Raw genomic sequence first — 27,752 nt, forward strand, 5'->3', positions numbered from 1 at the left:
ACCATTTACAGTAAGTGCAGTAGTTAAGAGTAGCCTGGCTGACGTGTACTCAAGTCAAATTTTATTTGGACGTTTGTTCAATGTTACACAATTTGTGTCAGCGAGCAGCACACAACACATCCTGCACTAGCTCGATGAAAGAAACTTTCAATAGATCATGTGTCAAAATAGTGTTCATTTTGTATCCAAATAATTACAGTTTTGCTGTATGTGGTGCATACACCATCTACATCTTGAAATTATAGTCAGATTGCTGTGCTTGTGGCAACCGGTCATTAAAGTTTAATCTCCCTCTCCTTTACTCTCAGGTTAATCATATCAGTAAAAATAAATTGAATTACTTTGTTTTCCAACATCAGTAGGAAAACCATCATCAGGAGGGATTTGTTCCCCATGGGAATGAATTGAAGACTGCACACAAAAGGCCGGCCATGGCTACTTTTCGATTTACGAGCATTTTAGTTTGTACTGTTTTACTAGGACAAGGATCCTTTGAGAAAACAGGTTAGTGCGTCGTCAATAAAACGCAAATGTTTTATCGCCACTTTTATCTACTAAACGGTCCTTTTTCTTGCCGTTTTAAACGGCCATTATTCAGCCAGAGGCAGAGACCAACAAAGAGATCACATTCTCAAGGAGCTCCTGTCAAAAGTGAATCAAGAAGGTGTCCGGAATCCACAAAAGAGCTCACGGGAAACAAGCGAGGATGTACTTCTGCACCCTTGGGTGAATAGTATCCTCGGGGGCCTTCAAACACTGAGGGGGCTACTTCCTGGAGAGAACCTGGCTTCATTAAACCAGCCGATTGACCGACGTCGTCTCTCTGGCTTCCTGCACAACATCTCCCAGTACCTTCAAGATATGAGTGCGGGACTAGAGGAGGCGCCTTTGGATTCGTATGATGAAGCGCTGTGGGAGAAGGTGCTCAATGTTTTTCTCCAATCTGAAGGGAACACTCCACAGAGCCAGTGGAACGGCCGCGTACCGCCTCGACCCAGCATCCAAGTGAAGGACTGGTTTCTGTCCCTGAGGGGCAGCCCCCACTGGGACTGGCTGCTGGGGATGCTGCAGAGCCTCACGACCCTCCTGCACCGCCATAATCACAAGTCCATTTTGACTTTGTTGTCTCAGAACTGGAGGACGGTGAGCGCTGTGCTGGACGCTGCCTTTCAGGCGCTGATCAGTGGGACGTACGGGCAGGCCAGCGCCGGCCTGCAGAGCTTCATTTGCACTCTGAAAGGTCACACGGACTGCCCGTTCGGCCTCGGGTGGCTTCAGTATGTGCATCGCTTCATGGAAACGCTCAACTGGAAGCCTGTGGTCAGTTTGCATTCGGCGGAGGAAGACGCTGAACACAGCAGAGGCTGGAGTGGACGTATCAAGCCCTTCATCTTGCCCCCTGAAGCCACGAAGCAGGACACCTTGCTCGAAAATACTTTCCTGGATGACGCAAGCGCAACCGAGGATGATCCGGATTCTATCCGACACCTATTCCTGCAAGCGCTGATGCGCTCAAGTGGAGAAAACTTGGCACAGGAAAATCTTGCTCTTGTGCAAAGGTTGGATCGACTGAGGAAGGGGCTGCTGCACAGATTGGGCAGTTCTGTTTATGGTAACCTGAGGAAGAAAGTGTCACGAGTGACCATGGCAATGCTCGACGATGTCAGCAATGCGGTGGACGTGTCCCAGCCTAGTACGAAGGGACAATGCTCAGTTGGTGAGTGTGCAGGGCAGGGCAGTTGAGATTATAGATGAGGATGTTTACACAATGTCCTTTATTTAATTTCATTGAGAAATACAATAGGCACTCCCCAAAAAATATTAGAGAATAGTGAGTTTCCTGGAATATCTCATTACCAAATCTGTTGTGTTGCATACGACATTACAAAATACAAGCAAAACTGTCGTTGGCTGCACATGAGATTGAAAATATCAACAAATCCGTTTAATTTTGGAAGGTTTAAAGGGGAATTCCAGTGGTTTTGGATTAACAATCTATAGGTCATGTCATATGTACTGTATCTTGAAAATGTGATGTTAATCCTCTCTCATTTAATAGTGTTTTGAGAAGATTTTTATCGGCAATTACAAATTTTCATGGGCGCCGCCATTTTGGCGGGTCACATGACCTACGTGTGCAGATGTGGCGTAATAGGTGCGCAAACAAAGGCTCGATTAGGATGGGACACACTCATGGCCAGCGCTGATTTCTCAGATTTATCCTCATCTGATGAAGAAATAGCAATGTCGGTTGATCAGGAAGATAAAGGAATACATCTGTACAGATTTGAACCTGGGTCTGTAAATAATGTTGAATTTTCAGATGGTTCTTTGGACAAACAAATGCCCCTGGAGCTCGCTCGAGGCACACCACTAGAGCTCAATCGTGGCTGGCCGCCGGAGCTCATGAGCTTGCTCGCGGCCCACCGCCGGAGCTTGCTCGTGGCCGGTCACCGGCCGCTAGAGCTCGCTCGGCAGACTCTGCGTCATTCCCGTCCAAAGAACTCCAGGTTCAAATCTGTATGGCATTATTCTTCCGTCTTCCCAATCAACCGATACTGCTATTTCTTCATCAGATGAGGATAAATCCGAGAAATCAACACTGGGCATAAATGCGTCCCATCCTTATCGAGCCTTTGTTGGCGCGCCTATTACGTCACATCTGCGCATGTAGGTCATGTGACTCGCCAAAATGGTGGCGCCCATGAAAAATTCGTAATTGCCGATAAAAATCCAAAACACCATTGAATGAGAGAGGACTAACATCACATTTTCAAGATACAGTAAATATGACATGACCTGTTTGATACATTCTTAATCCAAATCACCGGAATTCCCCTTTAAAGGTTAAGTTAAAAAAAAACTAAATCACAAGAGATCAACCCCACGTTAGTCTGCAATCATCAAAATTGTCACTCGTCTCGATCACTAATCTCCACCTGGTTGGTTTGACCAATTTTGCATAAATTGTGTTCATTTACAACACGTGTCCACAACTACAACGGCAAACGGTGCAGTACATTCTATTTTGGTATACCGCTGATCCTCACTAGGGTGGCAGGCGTGTTGGAGCCTACCCCAGGTATCTATGGGTGCACGCTGAACTGGTCGTCAGCCAGTCGCAGGGCACATACTGAATAAGCCAATAACCATTTCCACTCACGTTCATCTCTCTTTCTCTCTCTGCCGCTCTCTTTCGCTCTCTTTCTCTCTCTCTCTGTCTCTCTCTCTCTCTTGTACCCGCACTGCTTTAGGTCAATCTGGTCACTTGAGTAACATTTGTGGAATTAGCTAATCTCTTTGCCCTTTCTTTGTTATCAGTAATATATTGAGGGATTTGTGGTGTTTGCCGGTGGATTTGTTGTGTTGCATCAGGTATTACTATGTGTGTGTGTGTGTGTGTGTGTATTGTGGGTGTCTAGTTGCTTTTTCCAACCCGCACTCATGATATTTGTTTTCATGTCTGTCTACCTCTCTAAGGCGACCTGAGGCAGTTAATCTTATGGTAAGATCCTTGAAACGGTACACTGTATTTCCTACGGGCAGCAACTTCTCAGTAAAACAGAGTGAGATAACTGATGGCTCTTACTTTTTGTGCAAATCTAGGGGTATAAGACATAATGTGACCTGGAACACTCGAGCTTTGGGTGTCAGCACCGAGGGTCTCCCGAGTTCACTGCCATTTCTGTCCTGCCCCGCCAATGATGGAAACCGTTTCCGACAAACACCTCCGCACTTAACTCCCGAATCCTCACCGTCCCATCAAATCAATCCCAAAAGCCTTCATGATCACCGCAATCAGCGACAACCGGTAAGAGAGGGTGACCTACAAAAAGAGATGGAGAACTCAATCACTGCAGAAATTCTGGAGGCGGCGTGCAATGAATCCATTCCAGGACTGAGCGGTGTCTCCAACTTCACGGTCTTCCTCTATTGTAAACTTTTCAAATGGGAAAACGGGTCAGTGAGTCCTGTAATGGATAAAATGGGCATGGACCTCCATTCCATATGCTCAGATGTGGCTTGGTACTTGTCTGTGGCCGAGGAGGACTTCATGTGGGTTTACGTGTGCAGTGAGTTCTTTGCAAACGAATTCAACAGCACCATCTGTGCCAACTCCTCTTTTTGGCTGCAAAGTGCACATCAGGTGAGGCTGACACTCACCGGTCACAACATCGGTACTGTATAATAACAATGCATCATAAGAAAAGTTGTTTTTCATCAGTGATTCTGAACCAGAAACATAATAGACCTCAAGAAATAACTTGTAGAAAGTACAAAAGAAAGAAAATGAGTCCCCTCGCCCCCTCCTGGCTGTAGATTAATTTAAAAAAAACAACAACATTATTTCCAGCCTGGAGAGCGCACCGGATTATAAACCTCACCTAGTACATTTGTAAAGGAAATACCATTTGGGACATACTTAAGACCTGCACCTGTGTAAAAGCCCCAAATGCCCACATTGGAACATGAGATATTTACAAAGAAAGACGGTACACAGAAAGAGTTTCCAAAGTTTTAATACAATAGCTTCACTTAACTCAACATAGCAACAACACGGTAGCACGAACAGGGCTGGTAAAAAAAAAAAAAAAAAAAAAAACATACCGGTAAAAAAAAAAAAAAACAGCCACGGCAGCTATACGGTAGCAATTCAGTTGCACAGCACTAACAGAGCCGGTTAAAAAAAACATACCTAAACCACTGAGACGCGACAGAAACACGCTAGCGTGGCACTAACGCTAGCGTGGCACTAACAGGGCTGGTTAAAAAAAAAAAACAGCCATGGCTGCTACACAATAGCAACACAGTAGCACAGAACTAAAAAAGCCGGTTAAAAAAAAAAAAGATACCTAAATCACTGAGACGCGACAGAAACACGCTAGCGTGGCACTAACAGGCCTGGTTAAAAAAAAAAAAACAACATACCAGTAAAACTTCACTTCCTCGGCAAATATATTCCACTGGTATCACTCTTATCTTTTCGAAGATGGAAAAAGATGACACGCTGTGGCGACCCCTAACGGGACAAGCCGGAAGGAAAAGAAGAAGAAGATCACTCTCATCTTTTCCGCTCGAGTGCCCACTTGCGGCCTTTTAAAAAATGCACAAATTAGTCGCAGGGTTGAAAGCATGTGAAAAAAGTAAAAAATTACGGTAAAAGCAATGTTAAATCTCTATTTAACCACTTCATTAATCATATTTCTTTCACACCGATTCAGTATGTAAAGATAGTTTTAGTTATTAGTTATTGAGTAATTGGATTTACATTTCTTTAGGGAGGGCCCCATTTCTATCACCTGCAAATTGCAAAGGGGGCATTCATTCATTCACTGCGATTGGCTGGTGACCAGCAGGGCACATAAACACAACCATTCACACTCATATTCCAACCTAGAGGGAATTTAGTCTTCACTGACACTATCGTGCCTGTTTTTTGGATGTGGGCGGAAACCAGAGTCCTCAGAGAAAACCCAGGCAGGGATGGGGAGAACATGCAAATTCTACACGGGCGAGGCCCGATTTGAACCCGGGTCCTCAGAACTGCGAGGTAGTCGCCCACCGTGCCGCTCCAGGCGAACAGTGTATAGCATTTTCTGGCTAAAAATAGCACTTTCAGCACAGCACGTCTGCCATGTTTTTGTTCTGTGTCGCTGTGGGGAATTTGTGAACACAGTACAAACACGCGGAGTGCGTGGGCGTAGCAATGCTCATTTTAGGGGCATTTTTTTTTTTTCCAAAATAAAATGACAAACGACATTATTTCTTCCTCACTGACAGGCTACCAGGACACACGACTATAATGCACTCAACCGCACAGGTCTAAAGCATCTGTGTGCGCACCTGTCGAGCGGTACGACAGCAAGCTCGGCAAGTGAGGGAGGCTGTCTGGCCGAGTTCGGCAGCGGGTTGGTGAGTGCCCAGGCATTCCGGCATTGTTTCTTGCCCAACAGTTCAACTCTTATCTCAGTTTTATGTGGGAGAGACCCCCCAGATTCCCAGCACGGCTTCCCAGAGGGCAGCTGGGCTGCGGCGTACTGCTTTCGACAACAAAACCTCTCTCGGGTTGAGACTTGTAAGTACAAGGAGTGGGCCGTGCAGACCTTCCTCAATGGTACCACGCTGGAACTGTGTGGGCAGACCCACGGACTCAGAGAGCACATGTGCCTTAACGCGTCGCTCTACCGTCAGCTGCTGAAATCAATGCCCCGCGTGTCGGACTTTTGCGCTGATCTTCAAGCGGAGGTAGAAGACAGCAAGTGCTTACTTCAGAGGTTTTTTGACATGCTCCCAGCTCAATACGAGTTTGACACATCCCAGCTGTGCGTGAACCCGGCCCCTTTGATGCTGGATGTCTTAAACAAGCTGAGTGCGTGCCAGGTAGAAGGAGAGGAGAATCAGTGGTTTTTTGTGACACTCGGTTATGCGTTAAGAGTGCTGGACTTCTTAGTCGGCCTCTCTTCGGGTCTGGATGAGGGGGAGGTGGAAGCAAGGCAAGGTTTGGGTCAGGCCATCCTCCTCTCCAGTCTCCTTGACAACGCATCCTGGAGCACGATACACCCGGAGGCCTCCACCAGCGTCCTTCACACTGTGGGAGTCTTCCTCCGCCGGGAGCAGAATGCAACCCTGAAAGAGGACCTGCTGAGTTGTTTCAGTGTAAGACAACACTCACATGCTCACAATATCTGCAAGGTGGCCTCATTAACTCAGTTTTGATTTTTCTCATCAGCCCGTCTTGTGGGACCTCATTGAGCAGGACAATAACTCATCTGCTCTGAGGCTTCTGTTGCAGGTATATAAAGTCTATGTACAAGTACATGGTATAAGACAGTCTTCCGAGTGAGATCTCTGGGTGGACTTTGAGGAGAAAAAAAAAAACAGTTTCACTTGATTGGTCCGAAAATGGTTCGTTACTACACTTTCTTCATCTATCATTGGCGACAACATTTATTGACAGACAAAACAAGTCATCTTTGGCAAGATGGCAAAAGATATAATTAACTTGTTTAGCCATGAGTAACCATTCATACAACACTAAATTATGATTTTCTGAGTATATCAACTATGTGTGTAATCTAAACAGAGCCACATTTCACACCTGAGATTAAATCATCATTAATCTGGTGCCTTGAGAAATAAGTGACACGTTTTTCAAGGTACAAGCTTTATTTTCTTTGCTTTGACTTGAGCAAAACGTTGAGATCTGACTGCTGGCTGGAGGCAGTGAGCCTAACTCACTTTACAGCAAGGAGAAGTTTTCCCGATAGCGAATATTTCTTCAAAAATGAAGCTTTGGGCTGTTTGATGTCACTCCCAGTTGAAGTTTGCTGTCAAACTAAACATCAGACAAAGGGAGTTACACATTTAAAACAACCATATAGCTTTGCCTTGCCTTCTTCTTTGCTTAATGGTAACCAATACTACAAAATGCCATACAAGGCCCAACAAATACAATCAACATTACAACATTTTTTTTTTTTTTTTTTTTTAAAGACCTTATTACGGTATAATTTTCTTCTTTTAAATTGTTGGACTTCCATGCGCAGGCTGGAACCAATTTTCACTCCCTTTTGTTTCAGTGGGGAAAAAGGGTTGAAAATATATGTTTTGAGTTACAAGTGTTGTCATGAAAACCATTCAACTCCTGTCTCAAGGCACCAGAGTACAGTAACATTCTGCCAGTAAACTGATGGTTAAAAGTGCAATTTGTCTTTAATAGCACAAGGTGGCAGTAAAGGACTACATGAAAATGAAAAATGAAACTCATCAGCTCACATCAACATACATTCTTGACACCAAGATACCACCTGATGGTGCTTAAAGGAATACTCTCCCGAAAATTAATATGTACAATAAACCCTCCAATGTGAAGTAATATTATTATGACATATATTTTGGACATTAATTGAAAAAAAAAATGAAAATAAAGAACATTTTTGAAATCCAAGCACAATCTGGATATGTGCCAGACTCGGAAGAAGCATCCTTGACCCCGCCCCTGATGTCGCAGGTGCTTATCATTACAGACCATTCGTTTTAGCTAAGTCAAGATTCCGACGTGTTGCGCAACAAAACTGAGCAAACGCACCCAAATTTCTCCTTCCTTGACCTCTTGTGGGGTCAACCTGACAGGGTCAAGCTGTAGCTGTCACAGTTGAGGCTCATTACTGGTTATTAGCCGTTTAGTTATAGCCTCTCGTGCTGGGAATGTATAAGCAACAACATACTTTATGAGGCGGGCACAAAATGATAGATAGTGGATGTTCTGTGTTCGGTGAAATGTATCCGCGAGCAATGGGGGTCAGAACTGGAAGCACTGCAGGCGTGGCAAACGCTGATTGTTCTGTCAGTTTTTCAGCCCGGCTCATTGGAATGTCGGAGCGAGAGAGGAATTTCGATCATACTTTTCCAATTTAGAGATCTTTCTTGGTGAAATCTGTGGACAACACTGGAATTAAAAGAAATACCGAACCCTCATCTACAAACTTTTAACGTGTGCTCCCATTCCTATTAGTTTGGACAAGGTGTTCCTTTAAGCAATACTCTAATTACTTTGGCCTGAGCACAAAAAAAAAAGTGGCAAATAGGATGGATTCCAAATGTGACATTTTAGTTTGGTTGTGTGTTAGTAGATTTTACATGCAATATTTGTACCTGTATAGGTTGGGAAACGGTGTTATAAACAAACCATCTAGTCACTGAACTTTAGATTTTGATTTATTGCTCTGCTTTCCAGGAATATCTCCAAATGCCGGAAGAGAGCATTCGCACTCTCGTGATGTCCGCTGAGAAAGACGCCGTCAAGCGGTTCCTCTCTCGTGTGCATCAAAGCTGGGATCACCTTCATGTTGAAACCAGCCGGGTTTGTTTGAACGCTTCAGTTACACCACTAAAAGATCTTTTTTTTTTTTCCCACCGATGCAAAATTTAAATGTTTTATTCTGTGGTGGTGAGGGGGTGGCAGGAGGTGGCCATTGCGTTGATGGGAGAATTACAGTTGCATTTGACATATATAGCAGATGCTGTCATGTGTAATGCACAATCAGTTTTGAATATATAACAGATGCTCTGTTGGAACCAACATCTGTTTTTTTCCCCGGTTATTCTTTTCCCCAATGTCAGGCTTCCCAAAAAGAGCTCCAGGCAATGGAAACAATGACTGCTGCTTTTATTCATAAATTCCCCCGAGTGACCCCAGAACTCTTTGTGGACCTGTCCCAGTTCATCCCATTCATGTCTGTCTCCGACATCATGAGCTTCCCGGCTTCCGTCATCGTAAATGACAGTGTGTGAGTAGTTGACAAGCGACGGATAAAATGCGGGCGACAGTGTCCTGACGCTAGATTTTTTTGGGGGGGTTTTGTGCGAAGATTGGCAGCCATCCGTGACCACAGCTCTGAGATGAAGTTGCCGCAGAAAAAGGCGTTTGTGAAAAGTCTCCTGCAGTCAAGTGTGGTGGGTGACGTCCCCACCTGGCCACCGTACTTCCTCATCTCCATCCTCCCGCTACTGCCTTACCTTCCTGTCAGTCATTTTCAGCAACTGACTTCACAACAGGTAGCAGCAAATGTTTTCCATAGTCATTGAATATATTAAATCCCTGTCATTTCACTGTGGATTGGGAGTGAACACTGACAAAATTTGCAAGGTTTGCAATTGCCTATAGATGCCACAAGATGGGGGTAAAGTACATTGTCTCTATACGGCCTGCTCGCTACACACAGGCTGAGCGTAGCTGAAGTGGACCACGACAAAACTATCACACTTGGTGACTCTTCACTGTACACCAAGTTGGGCACTGCACATGTACCGATGTACCGCAAAAGAAAAACTGAAACCCTGATTTGGGTTTTGAATCTCCGAGTACAATACACTATGCTGTCACTATACTGTACTATACCATACTATACTGTACGGTGAATACTCTGTTCTCGAACGTCCCCGTTCTTGAACAAATCGGTTTTCGAGCAAAAATTTAGAGATTCTTTTTTCGAATGAAAATCGGTACTCGAATGTCCTCGACAAAACCCGAATATAACATAACGCGCGCGGCCAGACCAGCTGTCCCACAACGCGCTTTGTTGTGAATTCCCACGCCGCCAAAAAAACACGGAAATAACATATAGCGCACAGCCCGAAGTATTTAAACTATACATGTATTTCTACTATGCAGTTCTTATCAAGAAAAGCTAAAAAAAAAAAAAAAAAAAAGCTTTAAAAAGCCCAATTTTTTAGGCTTGGAACGCATAATTTCTTTTTCCATTCATTGTAATGGGAAATATCAAATCACTTCCCGAACCGCCTTCTGGAACGGATTGGGGTTGAGAATCAAGGCTGTACTGTACTGTACTGTACTATACTATACGATACAGTGAATACTCTGTTCTCGAACGTCCCCGTTCTCAAACAAATCGGTTTTCGAATGAAAATTTTGAGAATTTTTTTCCGTCTGTTTTGGAACGAAAATCAGTACTCGAACGCTCCCAACAAAACTCGGAAATAACATAACACACGCAGCCAGAAGTATTCAAACTATACATGTATTTCTGCTATGCCGTTTATTATCGGGAAAAGCTTAAAAAAATACTCGGTTCTCGAACGTCCCCGTTCTCACACAAATCGGTTTTCGAATGAAAATTTCGAGAATTTTTTTCCGTCTGTTATCGAATGAAAATCTGTACTCGAACGCCCCCAACAAAACCCAGAAATAACATCATGCGCGCAGTCTGAAGTATTTAAACTACACATATTTCTACTATGCTGTTTATTATCAGGAAAAGCTGAAAAAATGCTTTAAAAAGCCACATTTTTTAGGCTTGGAACACATAATTTCTTTTTCCATTCATTGTAAAGGGAAATATCAATTCACTTTTCGAACAAATCACTTCTCGAACCTCCTTCTGGAATGGATTGTGGTCGAGAACCAAGACTGTACTATACGATATTATTCTATACTATACTATACTATACTATACTATACTGTCAGGGAAGAAGCGGGTGACCTCAAAGAGAGGAAATGAGCTACTGTAAAAAAATAAATAGACAAATGTACTAACATCTAACCGTGAACTGTGCTGAGGTTCATTTATTTTTATTTAATCATCTTAATCACTTCATGCTAAATAATATACTAACGGACTTTTTCGCCATTTAGCTCACCCCCCTTGTGGAGTCGCTCGGCAATAGCAGCCTGGACAGTGTGAGAGGACGCCATGTTGTTCGAACTATTTTCACCAAGAGTAACAATGTCACCGTTGATAACATATCGAGGTGGGACACTTACCGTAAATCTTTGTGTGTTTTAATGCTTACAGAACCAATTAATGGAAGTTCATTATTTTTATTTCATGCCCTAACCCTTCATAAAAAAAAAAAGTACACCTTTGTGCCATATTTTCTCGTTTTGTTCAAATAGTTATATGAGTGCAGTCAGTACAGGTGACTGCAGAGGGTACTTTGAGTGGCAGAAATGGATCGCAAGGATCTTGAATAAATACCATCTTATCTTGTCATATAGCTTCATGATGATAGTCGAGCGCTCCAACGTTGTTTTGCAGGCTCGGTGTCCTTGCGTGTTACTTGGATCCACTCGACCTGCGTTCATTTCTTCTGGACTCAGCTCTGTCGTCCATGCTTCAGAGGCAGTTGGTTTGGTGTGCATCCAAGGGATTCATTAGTCCTAGTGGCAGGGTGAGACAAACACATCCATATCATAAAACCACCCAACAACTGTTCTCGCCTTCTTTTATTGTGTGTGTTTTTTTTTAAAATTGACCAACTGTTTTACCTGGACAGCTGTCATCCTGGTTGATCCCAGCATTGCGGACGTTGGATGCCAGCAGCATGGCTCCCGCAGAGCTAACTGGCCTCGGCGCGCTCCTCCCGCAGTTAGGATCATCCTTCTTACGATCAATTCCTTCCCAGCAGCTCCTGGAGCTCCTGTCCCAACCAGGAATTGGCGGCTTTTCTCCAGCGCAGGTCAGTAGGAAGGGTGTTTATTCCCCACATGGCTCAACCCACTGTCACTTTGTTTGCCACTTTTATGGTGATATAACTGCATAAAAATTACCTGGATGCAATGTTCCCTGTAATTTTTTACGTGTCTGAGCAAACCCACTGAGGCCGTGAGCGCTCCTTTTGACCACTGTGAGCAACATCAGACGTATGCACTGTGGTCAATCAGTGTCATCCATAGAAGTAATATAGCTCATTAAAAGGTTCAGATGACATTCCCATCAAAACATTTTTAAGAATAATTTTGTGATTTTGCAAACTTACATTGAAAATGTCGACAAACAAAAAAATAAATGACAATATCAATACATACCAAGCCATTTATTAAATATACATTTTAAATGCCGCTTCCAACTTTGTTTCATTTTTTTTTAACCCACAATGATATCCCCGTCGTTTTCTTGGTGTAAAACTGAATTATTGCTTACAGAATATCTTTCGCAATGCATGTTGAAAAATGAATGATGCTCCCAAACAGTTTTAAGCTTAATGTTATGTTGCCTCCTATATTTAAAATACAGAATTAACTTTTTGGGCAATGTATCGTCTGTGCTTTCATCCTCAATTAGGGTGTGCCAAGGTGGAATTTTAACATTGCACACCATTTCATCCTTCACGTTCTACTTTGGCTTCAGACCAGACCTTTTTTTACTCAAAAAAGAGAAAATCTTGTCCTGTTTCACCACTTTTTTTCCCTGTTATCCACATACCCTGGTGTTTGTAATTATGAGTGTGCCCCTTTAAAATGGAGGGGGGGTGGTGTCAGGTAAACTAGGAACAGTGGCTCTTTGTGAGATGCAGTGTGCTGCCATGTTAAAAAAAAAAAAAAAAAAGACGTCAGCCTGTAGTTCACTGCGCTGGATCTGTCTTCCTCTGTGCTGAGATTGTGCGACAAGTGCGCGAATACGCAGTTGCGCAGCTGAGAGGGAACATTGCCTGGATGTATAAAAATAATACTGTCTGTCAACCTAGAGAATTATTATTGAACCATATATTTGAGATTAAGGTGGCACGGTGGCGCAGTTGTAGAGTGTTAGCCTCACAGTTCTTAGGACCGAGGTTCAATCCCGGCCTCCCCTGTGTGGAGTTTGCATGTTTTCCCTGTGCCTGCGTGGCTTTTCTCCGGGCACTCCGGTTTTCCTCCCACATCCCAAAAACATGCATTAATTGGACACTCTAAATTTCCCCTAGGTGTGATTGTGAGTGCGGCTGTTCGTCTCGATGTGCCCTGCGATTGGCTGGCAACCAGTTCAGGGTGTACGATGATCACAAAAATGAGCCCCTGAGAACTAAAGTGAGCTCTATCTCTCATTTTGCATGACTGATGTACAATTTCAGGACAGCGATAAAATCTGTATACATATCGGTGTTTTATTCTGGATAATGGTTCTAGAAATAGTGGTTTTCCTCAGATTTTAATCGATACCAGACCTCGATAAATAACATTCTGATCCGCCAACATCCAATCGAAAGAGCTACTTAGTTTCTGAGTCTTCCATCAATCTCTGAGCGTCATTGTCTGGGAAGTTTGTATGGGAGGTGAAGCCTCGTTTCAAGAGCGTGGCAATTTTGGAAATTGGAATTTAATTTGATTTAGACCTGTGTTCTTTTGAAAAAATATGCCTTTTCTTTATTCTTTTCTCCATTTTACAAATTGGAGAGGGTCCACTCTCATTGTGAGTGTCTCAAGTTTGTTTCTTTCCCACTTAACTTACAATTTTTTTTTTCTTTGCAGGCTTTTCAAATGTTGTCCAGGATTTCAAAAGACACCCACGTAAGTTCAAGTTCGCAACAATATTTCTACTGAATACGGGTCAGCCTCAACCTCCCCGCAACGTGTGTGTCTTCCTGGCAGTTCACGGTGGAAAAACTGTGCAGGCTGAAGCCATTACACTCCGGCCTCTCCCCCGCTGCGCTGAGCAACCTCCACTGGTCTGAGATGAATCAAACTGCCCACTGCCGGTGTTGGAGAAGCATGCTGACAGAGTTGAAGCCTGGCCATAAAGCGATGCTATACAATGCAATGCAGGAGGTGATGTGGATACCGACTAGCCTAGGATTACATACATAATGTACCTACCCACATTTGCTTAAATATTTATCTTTACTCTTCTTTGCACACTTGAAGCAGTAGATGCACTTGCCGAGACTGAGCTACCAAAATGAGGAAAACCGCCGACGACTTTCAATCGTGTTTCTCGTTATGTATCGCTAGGCTTTACACAGAGACTCGCTCAACGTCACTCATCAAGTCAACTGTCTCCTGCCATTAATCCCGCTCAGAAAGCTTACCGAGGCCCTGAAGAGCGAAGGCCTCCCGAGAGACGTGAGCTCGTACCGACGCATCCGCTGGTCACCGCAGCAGGTGTGCATTTGACTTCACCGACATTTTTTTCCCCCGTTAGCGTGACCACAATTGGTTCTCAGGAATTGCACAAATGAATAAAAAGCCCGAAAAAAAAAAAAATACAACCGTTCAGCATCATTGCTTCCCTCCCATTAATCTGCTAAATCACTGGATATGCTTCAAATGAGCCTTTCAGAATATTAATGCGCCGTTCGTGCCAGCCTCCATCACGCTAATTAGTTTGGTTCTGGCGTAGCAGTGGGGAGGAATGTCGTGTAAATTATTAATAGGTACACTAAAGGGCTTTTGTCACACCCAGGAGTCTTTTAAGTTGCCTCCAACATGCAGAAAGGCCGACAAGCGGCAGGAGAGTCTTCAGATCAATGTCAACCAACTGGTCCTATACTATACTACACATAAAATATAATAATTATATGTCTAACAACACTAAAAGTGACACCATCTTGTGTCACGCTGTGTAACTGCAATATTGCGCATGCGTGTTCATATTATCATATCAAAGGCGTTTTTGTTGCCTGTGTAATTTTGTCAATGTTGAGCATGACACCCGTGTGTAGGGTTTAAATCAAAGCCCACATTAGATTTTTACAAATTGATATACAGAATGGGGCAGGCCATTTGCAGGTGACATAGTTAAAATGTGTGTAAAAATTTCATTAATTTTTAGAAATTGGGTTATCTGAAAACATTCAATATTTTAACAATATTCTTACTGTATTATTACAATAAATCAATTAACCAATTATTTAATACTATTACGCGGCACGGTGGGGCAATTGGCTACAGCGTCTGGCTCACAGTTCTGAGGTCCGGGGTTCAAATCCCAGCCCCGCTTGTGTTGAGTTTGCATGTTCTCCCTGTGCCCGTGTGGGTTTTTTCTGGGTACTCGGGTTTCTTCACACATTCCAAAAACACGTGTTGTAGTTGAATCAAGAAGTCTAAATTCCCCCTATGCGTAAATGTGAGTGCAAGTGTGTGTTTTTTTTTTTTTTTTGTGCCATGCGATTGGCTGGCAACCAGTTCTCCGCCAGATTCATCTGAGACAGGCCCAGCACGCGCCCCTAGTGAGGATAAGCGGTACGGAAATTGGATCGATGGAAATTAATGAGTAGGTATACAGTAAAGTATTTAAATAATCCAAGTTTAGGGAAATATACAACACTTAAACTGTAAATGCTGTGTGAGCCAGATTAAAGGATGGCCCATGGAAGATTTGCCCACCACTTGTCCCTACGCATCCATAATTTGTATAATTTGTGTACTGTATTTGGATAATAGACATTTGTTTATGTCTTTACAGGCTCAGCTCTTGTTTAAGTGGATGCACGACTCTAAAAACATTACCAGCAAGATGGTCCGGTAAGTCGAATATGTTATAACAGAAAAGTTGGGAAATACATACAATCACTATTATTAATAATACTATTACTTATTAATACAATTCTTGCACAATCTAAGATGTAGGAATTCAAGTACAGCAGCAGAATTGTACTGCAGTACAGTGGTGGCTTAAGATTTATTTCTTTATGTATGGTATCTTAAATAATCTTTACACATTGAAATGAATGGAAATGCCATTAATCTGTTCCAGCCTCCAAAATAACATATGACATTGCACTCAATTCATACTTGACAAACATACAATAATGACATAATTAAATGTAAATAATTGAACAGTTTTCTCCACATTTTGCTTAAATTTAGGGGAAAATATACTGCTCCACTTACAATTCATTTATATCTTGCGTTTTAAGTTAAACCACAGTAATATTAGTTGTTCTTTACAGAGGATAAACTACCTCTGCCTACCAGTTTGTTACACACTTTGTAAAGAATAATTTGCTCAAATTACCTTTAACAATTTTGTTATTAATAATTGGATTAGGGTTAGGGCATGACCTGTCGGGCATGATTTCCAACAATAATTGCAAACAATGTAGTTGGGAAGCAGAACAGCAACAATTCCGCAAGTGCTTACATTTTCACACGAGTTCTACAATTAATTTTACAACATGCTAGCAGGTGATGGCCACCATGTTGGCAAGCCCCGGTGTCGACAGAAGCTGGTTTTCAAGCGTCCAGAGTTTAATTTGGTTAATATAAATATAAAGAAATATATATATATATATATATATATTATATATATATATATATAATATATATATATACACACACACACACACCTTATATACATGACTTGTGTGCTTGTAGAGACCTCGGCCAGGTTGCGGTTGGAATGACATGTGACTTTTTGAGGCTTTGGAGCAATGAGAGTGATTTTGTAGAGTTGCTTCACTTTGTCACCACGTTACCAGGAAACCTGAGACCTGCTCTGGTGAGAAGTTTACGCCCCAAAAAGTGCCGATGCTTTCTGTTTATGAGTTCAACTCCTGTAAAAAATTATCTTTATTGCTAACTCTTTTTTTGTGTGTGTTAAACTAGCGGAAATGTATCATACAGGAAGTCAGAAAACATCCTCACCTTGACGTCAGTGGTTTAAGCCCTCGCTTTTCTGCAACATTACCGCAAGTATCTCCTTTTTTTGTCATGTAAATGGCGTGTTTACATAAATCATTTACAGTTCCGAGAAAAACATATACTTGTGCTCTGTTCTCTCTCAGAGTGACACTGTTGGACGGCCTTTCCAACACATCGCTCAAGGCTATTTTGGATCATGTTCAGGCACATTTTCCTGATTTTCTCCAACTACCGCATTACAAGCAGACAAGCATGGCCATGAAGGCTCTAACTGAAGTGGTAATAAACTTATTATTAATAGTCATTCAAGCATCTTTATCTTTTTTTGAAACTGCTTTTGTAATGTATCTCATTAGATTGTTCCGATGTTTCAAATGTTAGGATCAAGCCAGCTTTTGCTGTACATTGTAGATCAAACGAGAGCCAAAAGCTGCTGTATCAAGAATTCACCGTTCTCGTATCATAAAATATAGTCAAAGGTGGAAAAATGATTCACTTTCTGTGCTCAAGTAGAAGTACAGAGACTTGTGTCGAAAAAGTAGAAAGTTAGAGTGGACGTACTGATTTAGCTCTCTTACATATGGCAATGTTGAAACTGATAGCAATATTTGAATATAGCCTTGCTTCACAAATCGCTGCCCCAGCATGCTATGTCCAACCAAAACTTGGCACGTGAAATATGAAAGTGTGTAGTCGTGACAAATAGTCACAGGGGACGCATATCCAGCTTCAACAAAATATCTGTGGTATCAATTACAACGCTAGCATTAGCACTATAAACAAGCCATCATTAGCCGTGGTTGCTACGTTTTTAGCAGTGAGTTATTCACAATGGATCGTTACGATTACACTAAATATTATCAGTTTAAAATGTTATTTTTCAGTATAAAGAATGAATTAAAAATCGAAAAGAGGCAATAGACCTAGCTGTTGAGCAGAAACGTTGCTAATTCTGAGTTGGTTCTCAATCCTCTGCCGCTGCCTTTGGTCCCTCCATCTCTGCTCACCCATGTTTTGTCTGTCCAATATGAGTGTTTTGAATTGTAAGCATGTCGCGGACCAAATTAAATGCAAATCTCAAAGCATTACTAATTCTATTGAGTTGTTTATTACATTATCATAAAGTATTACATGCGGCAGGAAATAAAAATGAGCTGCTTAATTTGCAGCACAAATAGGACCTGCGAGTGGAAACTCAAGTGATGATGAGATGATTGGGAACTCCCTACGTGTGTTGAATTTTACAGCATTATGACTCATTGCAAGATTGGAGATGATAATATTGACAATAATGGTTGTATATGAGCATTTGGTGGTCTGCAGGGTTCCTCTGCCCATAATGTGGGTGAGATTGATGGCCCCACTCTGGACTTCCTGGGCCCTCTTCTTCCTTTCCTGGATAGAGACAGTTTGGCTCTGGTGGACAGAGGTGCTCTGGCTTTGCGGCTGGAGGAGATGCAGAGCTTCTGTCTTCCCGAAGAAGCCCTGAGAGACATCAGCAGCCTACTCACACAGAAAGATTTCATGGGGTAAATGAAGCTTTAAAAAGTCAAATTTATGATATGTCAAGAGATCATTTTTAAAGAAATGCAACCACTGTAAAAAGATAATGCAACCATTTGTTATTGACTGGAAAATAAATGAAAACATTCATAAAGGCAAGACTTGCTCATGGGGGATTGTCAGCTAATCACACATACAGTATTGTTACTGATCCCCCCTCCAAATCAATATTTCTTAAATGGTGTGCTGCTTTTGGGTTTAACGTTTATATTGCAGAATAATGTACTGCAAAGATGTTGAATATCAAAATTGATCATGAAAAAAAAGTGTGATTTTTAGATTTTTCCCATTTCCTCAGCGAGACGCGGTGCTTAAAATCCTTCCTGACAGTTATCTCATAAGGGAATCAAAGCAATTGCTGTAATTCAGGGGTGTCAAACTGTTTTTCCGCTTTCCCTCAAAGGGGCGTTATGCCTGTGGAACAAAAATATTTAATCATTTCTTCATATTTTCATCATCAATTTACGAACTGGTTTTGGAACCGGAAATCAAGGGTAATGTGTTTTTCAACTATTCACGTTTGGTAACACAAAAATGCTTGTAATATCACAACTTTATCATTGATGGTATATGACAATTTGGAATTTTGGTACAGATTTTTACAAGAATCATGGAAATTGACACACTGGATTTGGATTCGCGGGCCACATAAAATCATGTTGTGGGCCAGATCTGGCCCCTGAGCCTTGAGTTTGACACCTGTGCTGTAATTGATGGGAACGTGAATCAACATTTGATATAATTTCCTATTTCTGCCACTTTTAACGTCACACCTTGATGAAAAATGTCGCTCCTGTAACTCTCCACTTAATCCTGCTGGCCTCCTCTTCGACTAACACCGACAGCAGCGCTACTACAACTGGCAAGAGCATCCGGCGCTTGTTGTTGTCGGTTACGTACATTTGATATCACTGTGAAAAAGGTTGAAAGTTGGTCGTTTTGACAACAACAAAAAAAAGATGTTTTCCTCTCATCTCGTCCTCTGGTCTGCTGGCATAGCTTTGCTTAGTTTTCCTCACAACGCACTAACAAATTTGCGATATTGTTTTGCTCAATCTTCCTGAATCAAGTCTGCACATACCCAATGAGGAGACGGAATAGTCCATTGCATGAGAAGGGGGTGGGCACTTAAAACATTCATGATACTGTATTATTATTGCTGAATTAAGACAAAAACAATAGTAATTTCTTGAAGGCAAAGAAACATTTCTTCATTTGGTTTTATGCAACGTTCGGTAGGCCGCTGGAAATCTTTGTCCGGAAATTAATGCTTGTATTACCCAAATGTTAACGCCACCCGTTCTTGTAACATTCAGCTTTCAGCTGTGTTTATTGTTAAGTTAGCCAAAGTGATTTAGCAACATTAGTTACTCACCCAGTCCCAATCACGTAGTTCTCAAAACCTGAGAAAGTCGCAGTGCTCTAGAAATACATCATCAGACGTCATTACGCAACTAGATATTATGAGGCGTATGCGGGAAAATACCAGGGAGATGAGACAGAGGACTTGGCCACATATTTCGTTCTAAGATGTCACTTCATAAGAAACGCTGACAAGATTAGATTAGTTGTGTATATTTTTAATACTAAAAACCCTTTTTTTGTGGAATATTTGATGCAGCATAGACTGACTCACAATCTATTTCCAGTAGCCCTCAGATGAGTGGCATTTGAGACTCCTGATTTAATGTAACGTTGACCAAAATAATATGACTTCATTTTTAGGGAGCCGTCCAAGTGGAAATCTGGAGGTGTTGAACATTTGGGAAGGTTGATATTCTCCCTGTCAACAAAAGAGATTAACTCCATCCCCCTGGTGAGGACTCGTCATCACAGAACCGGTAGAATACCCACATTTTGTCACAACTGTCTAAGATGAGTGTATTACATATCGCCACCTGCTTTTTTTTTTTTTTTAGAAAGTGTTGAATAAAGACACAGTGGAACAGATTCTTCTGGGTCAAAAGCGCTGGGAGGGCAGTCCGGTGGGTGTGGTCTGTTTGAAGTGGCGCATGGACCAACATCATCAAAGAGAGAAGACACAGAGCTTAACTCGAGGGATTGTAAAAGTCCAAGGCACCGGCAAAAAAAGTTCAGTACTGTATTTTATTCTATACTTTTTGGATCTTGAACTTGTATGATTATACTGTGTACAATCCATCTACTCCCAAACTCTCACTGAAGCAGTTTGCAGCATAGTTTGAAGCACTTGGGAAGAAAACGAGGACCGGCAAGTCGGTCAGAAAAAGGGTGGAGCCCCTCTCCAGACTGGGGTTGAGATCCTGCCCTAAGTGGAGGAGTTCAAGTGTCTTGTTGGGGTCTTGTTCACGACTGAGGGAAGAATGGAATGAAAGATCGACAGGCGAATTGGTGCATCTGCAGTAATATGGACTTTGTATGGGTCCGTTTGTCGGAGAAGGATCGAAGCCAAAAGGCAAAACTCTCAATATACTGGTTGATATACATTCCTACCTTCACCTATGGTCAAGAACTGTGGGTAGTGACCAGAAGAACAAGATTCCAGATACAAGTGAAATGAATTTCATCCGCATTGTGTCCGGGCTCTCCCTGAGAAACAGGTTGAGAAGTGCCATTATCCAGGAGGGGCTTAGAGTAGAGCCGCTGCTCCTCCGCATTGAGAGGAGGCAGTGAGGTGGCTCGGGTATCTGATCGGGATGCCTCTTAGATTCCAACCTGGTGAGGTGTTCTGGACATGATTGACTGGGTGGAAACGCTGGGGTCGACCCAGGACACGCTGGAGAGACTATGTCTCCCGGCTGGCCTGGGAACACCTCGAGATCCGCCCGAAAGAGCTGGATGAAGTGGCTGGGGACAGGAAAGTCTGGGGTTCCCTGCTAAATGTCGACATCGATACAGTACGTACCCTGCTGCCGATTGGCTACTAGTGCAGGGCATACTTTGCCTCTTACCCGTCAGCTGGGATCGGTTCCAGCTCACCCTTGACCCTAATCAGGACAAAATCTATGAAAAAGGCCTTGACCATGTGTTTGGGAAACTCTGTTCGGGATTGATTAAAAAATACTTTTGTTCTTCCCGGACCAGTCCCCAGCTGTGCAGACATCAGAGGAACTCTCCCGTCCGCATGGACATCAGCTCAGTTGAGCCGCATGTCACAAGTCGACCTGGAAGAGTGCGTGGAAGTCTTCAGCCGGGATACTTCGCTGAGCTCTGAGCAGCGCCGGGCACTCTGGGTCAGACTGAGGCAGGTCAGTAGTGACAAGAATGGCCAAAGCGGCATGGGGAGTTCTTTCTGTGCTCGTGTGATTTTAATTTGGGTCTGTGGTGGAGTGTTTTTGGGGAAGGATAATAAATCTGCCTGAACTGAACTCAACCTCTTGCTCCCAATAAAAGTGATACAATGCTTGACTTTAGGTCTTCAACCTATTATGTCCAGTCACTGAGGTATATTGCGCAAGTTAACGAGCGCCAGGACAAGACCGAGTTTCAAAATTATGCCTGCACAACGATAGCAAGGTTCAGTTATGATTACGACTATATTAATATCGTTGGAGCTCATAGTGGTATAAATGTGCACATCACCCTAGTCATTTGTAGCCTTTTAGGTCAGGAATCGTTTTGAGTAATTTAAAACCTAAATCTGCGGTTTTACTCAGCCAAGCACCATGTACTATGTAATGTAATAATTATGTATGTAAAGTTATGATTATACACACATGCACAATGGTGCAGTATTATCCATCCATCCATTTTCATCACCGCTTATCCTCACGAGGGTTGCGGGAGCCTAGCCCAGCTGTCAATGAGCAAGAGGCTTTGTACACCCTGAAGTGGTTGCCAGCCAATCGCAGGGAACATAGAGACAAACAGCCGCACTCACAATCACACCTATGGGCAATTTAGAATGTCCAATTAATGTTGCATGTTTTTGGAATGTGGGAGGAAACCAGAGTGCCCGGAGAAAACCCACGCAGGCACGGGGAGAACATGCAAACTCCACACAGAGAGGGCTGGGATTGAATCCGGGTCCTCAGAACTGTGAGGCCAACGGTTTACCATCTGATCCACTGTGCCGCCTGGACAGTATTATAATAAAAATATTGAGACAATTACAATTTTTGGTAGGTTAGCAAAGTAAAAGATATTGTAACTGTATTTATCCAAAACTACCTCGAATATGAATTATATACTGTAATTATTACAACTCTGGGGGTTACATATTTTAATTCCAAATCATATTAAGTCAGGCCTTGCTATATTGGCGTTCAGTGTATTGCAGATTTTCAAATTGTGCATATCTTTTTTTTTTTTTTTTTTCAACATGGTAAGATTTTGCTGTGATAATTTTTCCACACAGCCTCGCGTAGCAAGAAGCGTAAGCCTGGAGGAAAGAGTCTATAAATAGCACAGAATATCCAAAGTTAGGGATCATTTGACACTGAGAAGAATGAAGTGCAGCGTGTTTACCGCAAAGCTGTGCTACTTTATTTCCATATCCAATTTCCATACTGCTTATCCTCACCAGGATCGCAGGTGTGCCGGAGGGTATCCCAGCTGACTCTGGCCGAGAGTTGGGGTACACCCTGAACTGGTTGCCAGCCGATCGCAAGGCACATGGAAACAATCTGCCGTTCACACACACATTCACTCGTCTAGACAATTTAGAGTCCTCAATAAACCTCCCATGCATGTTTTTGGAATGTGGGAGGAAACCCGAGTACCCGAAGAAAACCCACACAAGCGCAGAGAGAACATACAAATTCTGCACAGGCGAGGCTAGATTTGAACCTGGGTCGTCAGAACCCAGTAGCAGACATGCTGACCTGTCGCCCACCGTGCCGCCCCGGTTAATATCTAATAGCAAATTTAATATAACCTACCACTGCTAGATAGAACCAATTGTAATCACTCCACTAGTGGTCAAGGGTAGCCACCGTCGCACTTCATTGAACAAACGGTAACAAAATAAATTTCCATCCTATATGCCGCGACTTTTTTCACACGTTTTCAACCCTGCGCCTAATGTGGTGATGCGGCTAATTTGTGCATTTTTTCTAATGGCCACAAGGGGCACTCGAGCGGAAAAGGTAAGAGAGAGACCGGTGGAATATATGTGCCAGGGAAGTGACTTTTACTGGTATGTATTTTTTTAACCGACCCTGTTAGTGCTGTGCTAGCGTGTTGCTGCTGTATTACTGCTGCATCTCAGTTATTTAGCTACTGTGGACCTCCCGCGTCTCAGTTATTTAGGTATGATTTTTTTTTTTTACCAGGCCTGTTCGTGCTACCATGTTGTTGCTATATTAAGCTAAGCTAAAATATTAAAACTTTGAAAACTTTGTGTACCGTCTTTCTTTGTAAATATCTCGTGTTTCAATGTGTTTCATCTTTACACAGGTGCGGCTTATGTATGTACCATATGGTATTTCCTTTACAAATGTTCTGGGTGAGGCTTATAATCAGGTGCGCTCTGTAGGCTGAAAATTACGGTATATACAAGGGCGACTCTAGGATCAGAAATTTAGGGGTGCTGGAATTCAATTTAGGGGCGTTTCACACCTGAAAAATGTGCCAGAAATACTTATGGTTGTTATTATTATTATTATTATATACAGCTATGTGACGGAGACAGTCAAAACTAGCCCTAGTATTCGATCTCATTACATTTTGCACGCGTACCTTCCGATGTGCCCAGTCTGTGTGGCAGTCTACTCAGTCACCATCACTAACAGCCAAAAACTGTTCATGGTTTCAGACAGGGAGGGGTGCGATTATCAATACCTGTGTGTGATTGAACTATATTGCTGTTGTCTGTCCACTCCAGGCATTCAGTCCAGTGAGTACCTCAGGACAGATGAGGTTCTGGCTCTTGGATCTCTGGTGACTGAAATGACAGTCAGAGAACTGAATGACGCCTCTTTGAACGATCCGGCTGTTTTGGCCCATCTCGGGACACTGTCACCGTGGAGCACGAAGAAGGTCAATTCAATTTAAACTTGAAGTTGACCAACAGTATAACATACGGAATGTGCTGAGTACTCAGTTTGAATTTTCCAGATGAGAGCGGTCGTTTCCGGGGTGATGCGCAAGAGCAACGTGAAAATGGAGCAGTTATCTGCCGTCGATTTGGCGACATTCGGCCATCTGATCTGTGGTCTGTATCCCTCAGAGATGAAAAGAATGAGCCCCTTCAACCTCAGGTAAGTCAATTAACCAGTGTAACCTTTTAAAGCGGAAAGTTTTTGGTCTGCATAGCTACAAAAAAATTATTTTTTTTTATCCACGGTTGCGGTATATACAGTAGAAAAATGAAAGTACAGTCAGAATAAGGATGGTGGCAGGGGGGAAGTGGTTCGCTTATAAAATCCAAATGTGTCCAAATATGTGCGAGTTGCTCAATTGCCAAAAAACTCGCTGGCTATCAGATGTACACTACTAGAAGTGAGTGCGCACACGTAAACATTTTGCATATGCTCAGAGGAGTTAAGCCCGAACCTTTCTTCTTGAAACGGCAGCATGGCGGTCCGATTCCTGCGGGAAATGTCCTTGCCGTGCACGGAACAGCAGATGGAGGCTTTGACAAGTCGTTTGTCCGGACCCGAGGCCTTTGGTCCAGTCAGTGCTTGGGGACCTGAAGTTTTCACGGAAATTGGGACACTGGCAGGTACAGACAAACGTAATATCCCAAAGGATGTTTTTTCTTTCCAACCCTTTATTTCGCCTCATCCAGACTGAGGAAGAACAATTCTTGATGGATTGGAACCATTTAAAAAAAAAATCTCCTCTGGGTTTGAGAGTAGAACTTGAAAAGTTGAGAATAGCTTTATTTTTGAGCTACATTAATCATCTGACTGCAATGTTTGTGGAACTTCTGTATGCTCAGCGGGGCTGGAAGACATTGTTTTGTCAGCTCTGACACGAGAACAAGTGGAAGGAATCACCAGTGAAGCAATCAGCCTGCTGCCACCTAAAAAGATGGCAGTAAGTTCCGCCTTAGATTTCGTGGCAAGAAGTAGTCGAGAAGCAATTTGTGTCAAGCAGACTGCACTGCATCTCAAAGCTGTCTTTTTTTTTTTTTTAAACTGTATAAAAATATTCCATTATAGGTCCATAGTGGAACAATTCATATTGGTGACACAATATCAGGTGGAGATTCACATCATAATTGATTTCGGAGCTAATTAATGGAGCCAGTAACAATAAGGAATCATGCCATAGAACCGATGAGGAAAAAAAAAAAAAAAAAACTCCTCATATTTTCATATCCGTGTGTGTGGGTCATTTCACGGCACTGCGACGATTGGTCCTGGGCAGTTTTTCAGTTGTGCTGTTCCAAATTTGAAACAAAATGTTATGCAAAATGAACAGACGCTGTACACTCAGTTGCTACACACAAGGGGGCGAGTTAAATCTAACCAAGCACGATTTTTATGTGGTTACCGGTGTGACGGTCTTAGCGCTCTACCATGCTGAAAAGTCTCCTTGTGATTAATGTGCATGCGTAGTAGACACTTACTGGGAAATCCCCCGGTCTCATAGTTCCCCTTCTTCTACATAGAGGGAGCTAACGTACGTTGTACGTGAAGTTGATAAAAAGATATACACATATATGTATATGTTCGCTGCGTTCGTCTTTCTGAGACCTCCATAGCGAGCGTGAACACTCAGCGACAAGTTGCCTAATGGCACGTGTTGAAGCATGGATGGGGTTAGGTTCAGCTTCAGACTAGCCGGAAGTTTACAAAATATACGCGCGTGCACCTTAATTACAAGGAGACTTTTCAGCACCAGGAGCGCTCAGATCGTCATACTGGCATCACCAAAAATAACTACTTACAAAATAGAAGAAATCTCCACGAACACTTCCAATTCCATCACTTCAAACTTCATTTCACAATTATGGCATCGCTTCCAAATGTGCTACGGCGAAAACCACCAGAGCTGCCTGAAGGCAAAACTTTATTTTTTTTAAATACAGGCATCGCCGCCATTTTTACACCTGTTGCTAACAGCACGCATGTTACTAACTGAATGCCTAATTTAGCACCTGATATATAAGGCCTTAGTAGAGTACATCAGGCCCTAAATCTTAACTTAGTCATGAAGAAGGTGACACACATAACACTTTTTAACATTTTTAATTCACATCCATCCATTTTCTTAGCCGCTTATCCTCACAAAGGTCGCGGGGAGTGCTGGAGCCTATCCCAGCTGTCAACGGGCAGTAGGCGGGGTACACCCCGAACTGGTCGCCAGCCAATCGCAGGGCACATCGAGACAAACAGTCGCACTCACAATCACACGCAGGCAGGGGAGAACATTGCATACTCCACACAGGCGGGGCCGGGATTGAAACTGAGTCCTCAGAACTGTGAGGCCAACGCTTTACCAGCTGATTCACTGTGCCGCCTACATTCCTAATTGTCACACAAATTTAAAATGAAGTTTATCACTAATTATGAAGAAACCCCAACAAAAATCAGTTTGCATTAACACCAGGGAATATTTAACTAAATTTGAAGTAACAGATTAAGGACAGGGCAACAGGATGAAATTGAAGTAAGCATGCATGCCTCACCAGCGAGAGGTTCTAGATTTGATTCTGAAAATGTCAAGAAAATGTATTGACGGATGTAACCCTTGTGAGGATAAGCGTTTTGGAAAATGTAATCGATGGATTCTGTACACCGAAATCGTGCTTATCTCCGTTAGTGCCTGTTTCTGTTTTGTATTCATGCTGCGCTTCCCAAAGAACCTCCTTAGGTTCCACTTTGGCTTTGTGTTGGATGCGTGCTCGCCAGGTGGTGTTCGGTGCCGTTCGGTTGTCCTGGCTGAGTGCTGAGCAAGCCTGGGCCATCACTGAGGAGCAGTGGACCGAGCTGGACAATGAGCAGAAACACGCCATCAGACTTGCTCGCTACGAAGGAGATTTACTGCCAGAGCTGAGAGGTGGGGACCGACACAACAGTAGCCATAATTTCATCCTGTCGTACTACGCGTCTTTCCGTTAATCCAATGTTTCATATTTTTTTTTGCGACATTTAATATGGTAATGTTTGTTTCTAAGCAACACCTGTGATTTTTATGGTGCGAAGCCAGCTCTCATTAATGTTCTGCATCCACAGGGAGAAACTCGGCAGTCACAGCCCAGAACACAGATTGCTTCGCTTTAAGCTTTGTGGCAGCAGGTCTCTGGTTATGGCATCTCACTTAAAATGCTTCATCTTTTTTAATTAGCATTTGACTTCCCCTGTCATCCACCCATTTGTACATAAAATAAATACTGCATTACAAACCAATTTGCCGCGCCTGTGTTGCTTCCGTTAGTTAGCTATGCGCATGATTTAGT

The 27,752-nt window shown here is 42.8% G+C and overlaps 1 protein-coding gene across 1 annotated transcript; it reads left to right on the forward strand.

Annotated features, from left to right (window-relative positions):
• Window positions 1-386: 386 nt before the first annotated feature.
• Window positions 387-27,679, forward strand: LOC133497812 (stereocilin-like). Its single transcript, XM_061813988.1, has 29 exons — window positions 387-504; window positions 599-1,717; window positions 3,481-3,505; window positions 3,607-4,147; window positions 5,782-6,657; window positions 6,731-6,793; window positions 8,738-8,863; window positions 9,124-9,290; window positions 9,372-9,558; window positions 11,156-11,271; window positions 11,559-11,691; window positions 11,797-11,979; window positions 13,751-13,789; window positions 13,871-14,047; window positions 14,231-14,380; window positions 15,684-15,742; window positions 16,595-16,718; window positions 16,826-16,908; window positions 17,005-17,140; window positions 18,185-18,390; window positions 20,150-20,240; window positions 20,344-20,515; window positions 21,488-21,655; window positions 24,228-24,382; window positions 24,461-24,603; window positions 24,919-25,067; window positions 25,287-25,384; window positions 27,205-27,352; window positions 27,529-27,679. The coding sequence occupies exons 1-29, from the start codon at window positions 432-434 to the stop codon at window positions 27,615-27,617; spliced, it is 5,796 nt and encodes a 1,931-aa protein (XP_061669972.1). The 5' UTR covers window positions 387-431; the 3' UTR covers window positions 27,618-27,679.
• Window positions 27,680-27,752: the final 73 nt, after the last annotated feature.

This window comes from Syngnathoides biaculeatus, chromosome 3 (genome assembly GCF_019802595.1).
Source record: "Syngnathoides biaculeatus isolate LvHL_M chromosome 3, ASM1980259v1, whole genome shotgun sequence".
Lineage (NCBI taxonomy): Eukaryota > Metazoa > Chordata > Actinopteri > Syngnathiformes > Syngnathidae > Syngnathoides > Syngnathoides biaculeatus.

What these genes read in the sequence shown, in the direction of transcription:
- LOC133497812 (XM_061813988.1), top strand. Translation starts at nt 432, where the DNA reads ATGGCTACTTTTCGATTTACGAGCATTTTAGTTTGTACTGTTTTACTA. An exon ending in CTGAGGCAGTTAATCTTATG is followed by an intron (nt 3,506 to 3,606) that starts GTAAGATCCTTG and finishes GTGCAAATCTAG; the next exon opens with GGGTATAAGACATAATGTGA. An exon ending in TGCCACCTAAAAAGATGGCA is followed by an intron (nt 25,385 to 27,204) that starts GTAAGTTCCGCC and finishes CGTGCTCGCCAG; the next exon opens with GTGGTGTTCGGTGCCGTTCG.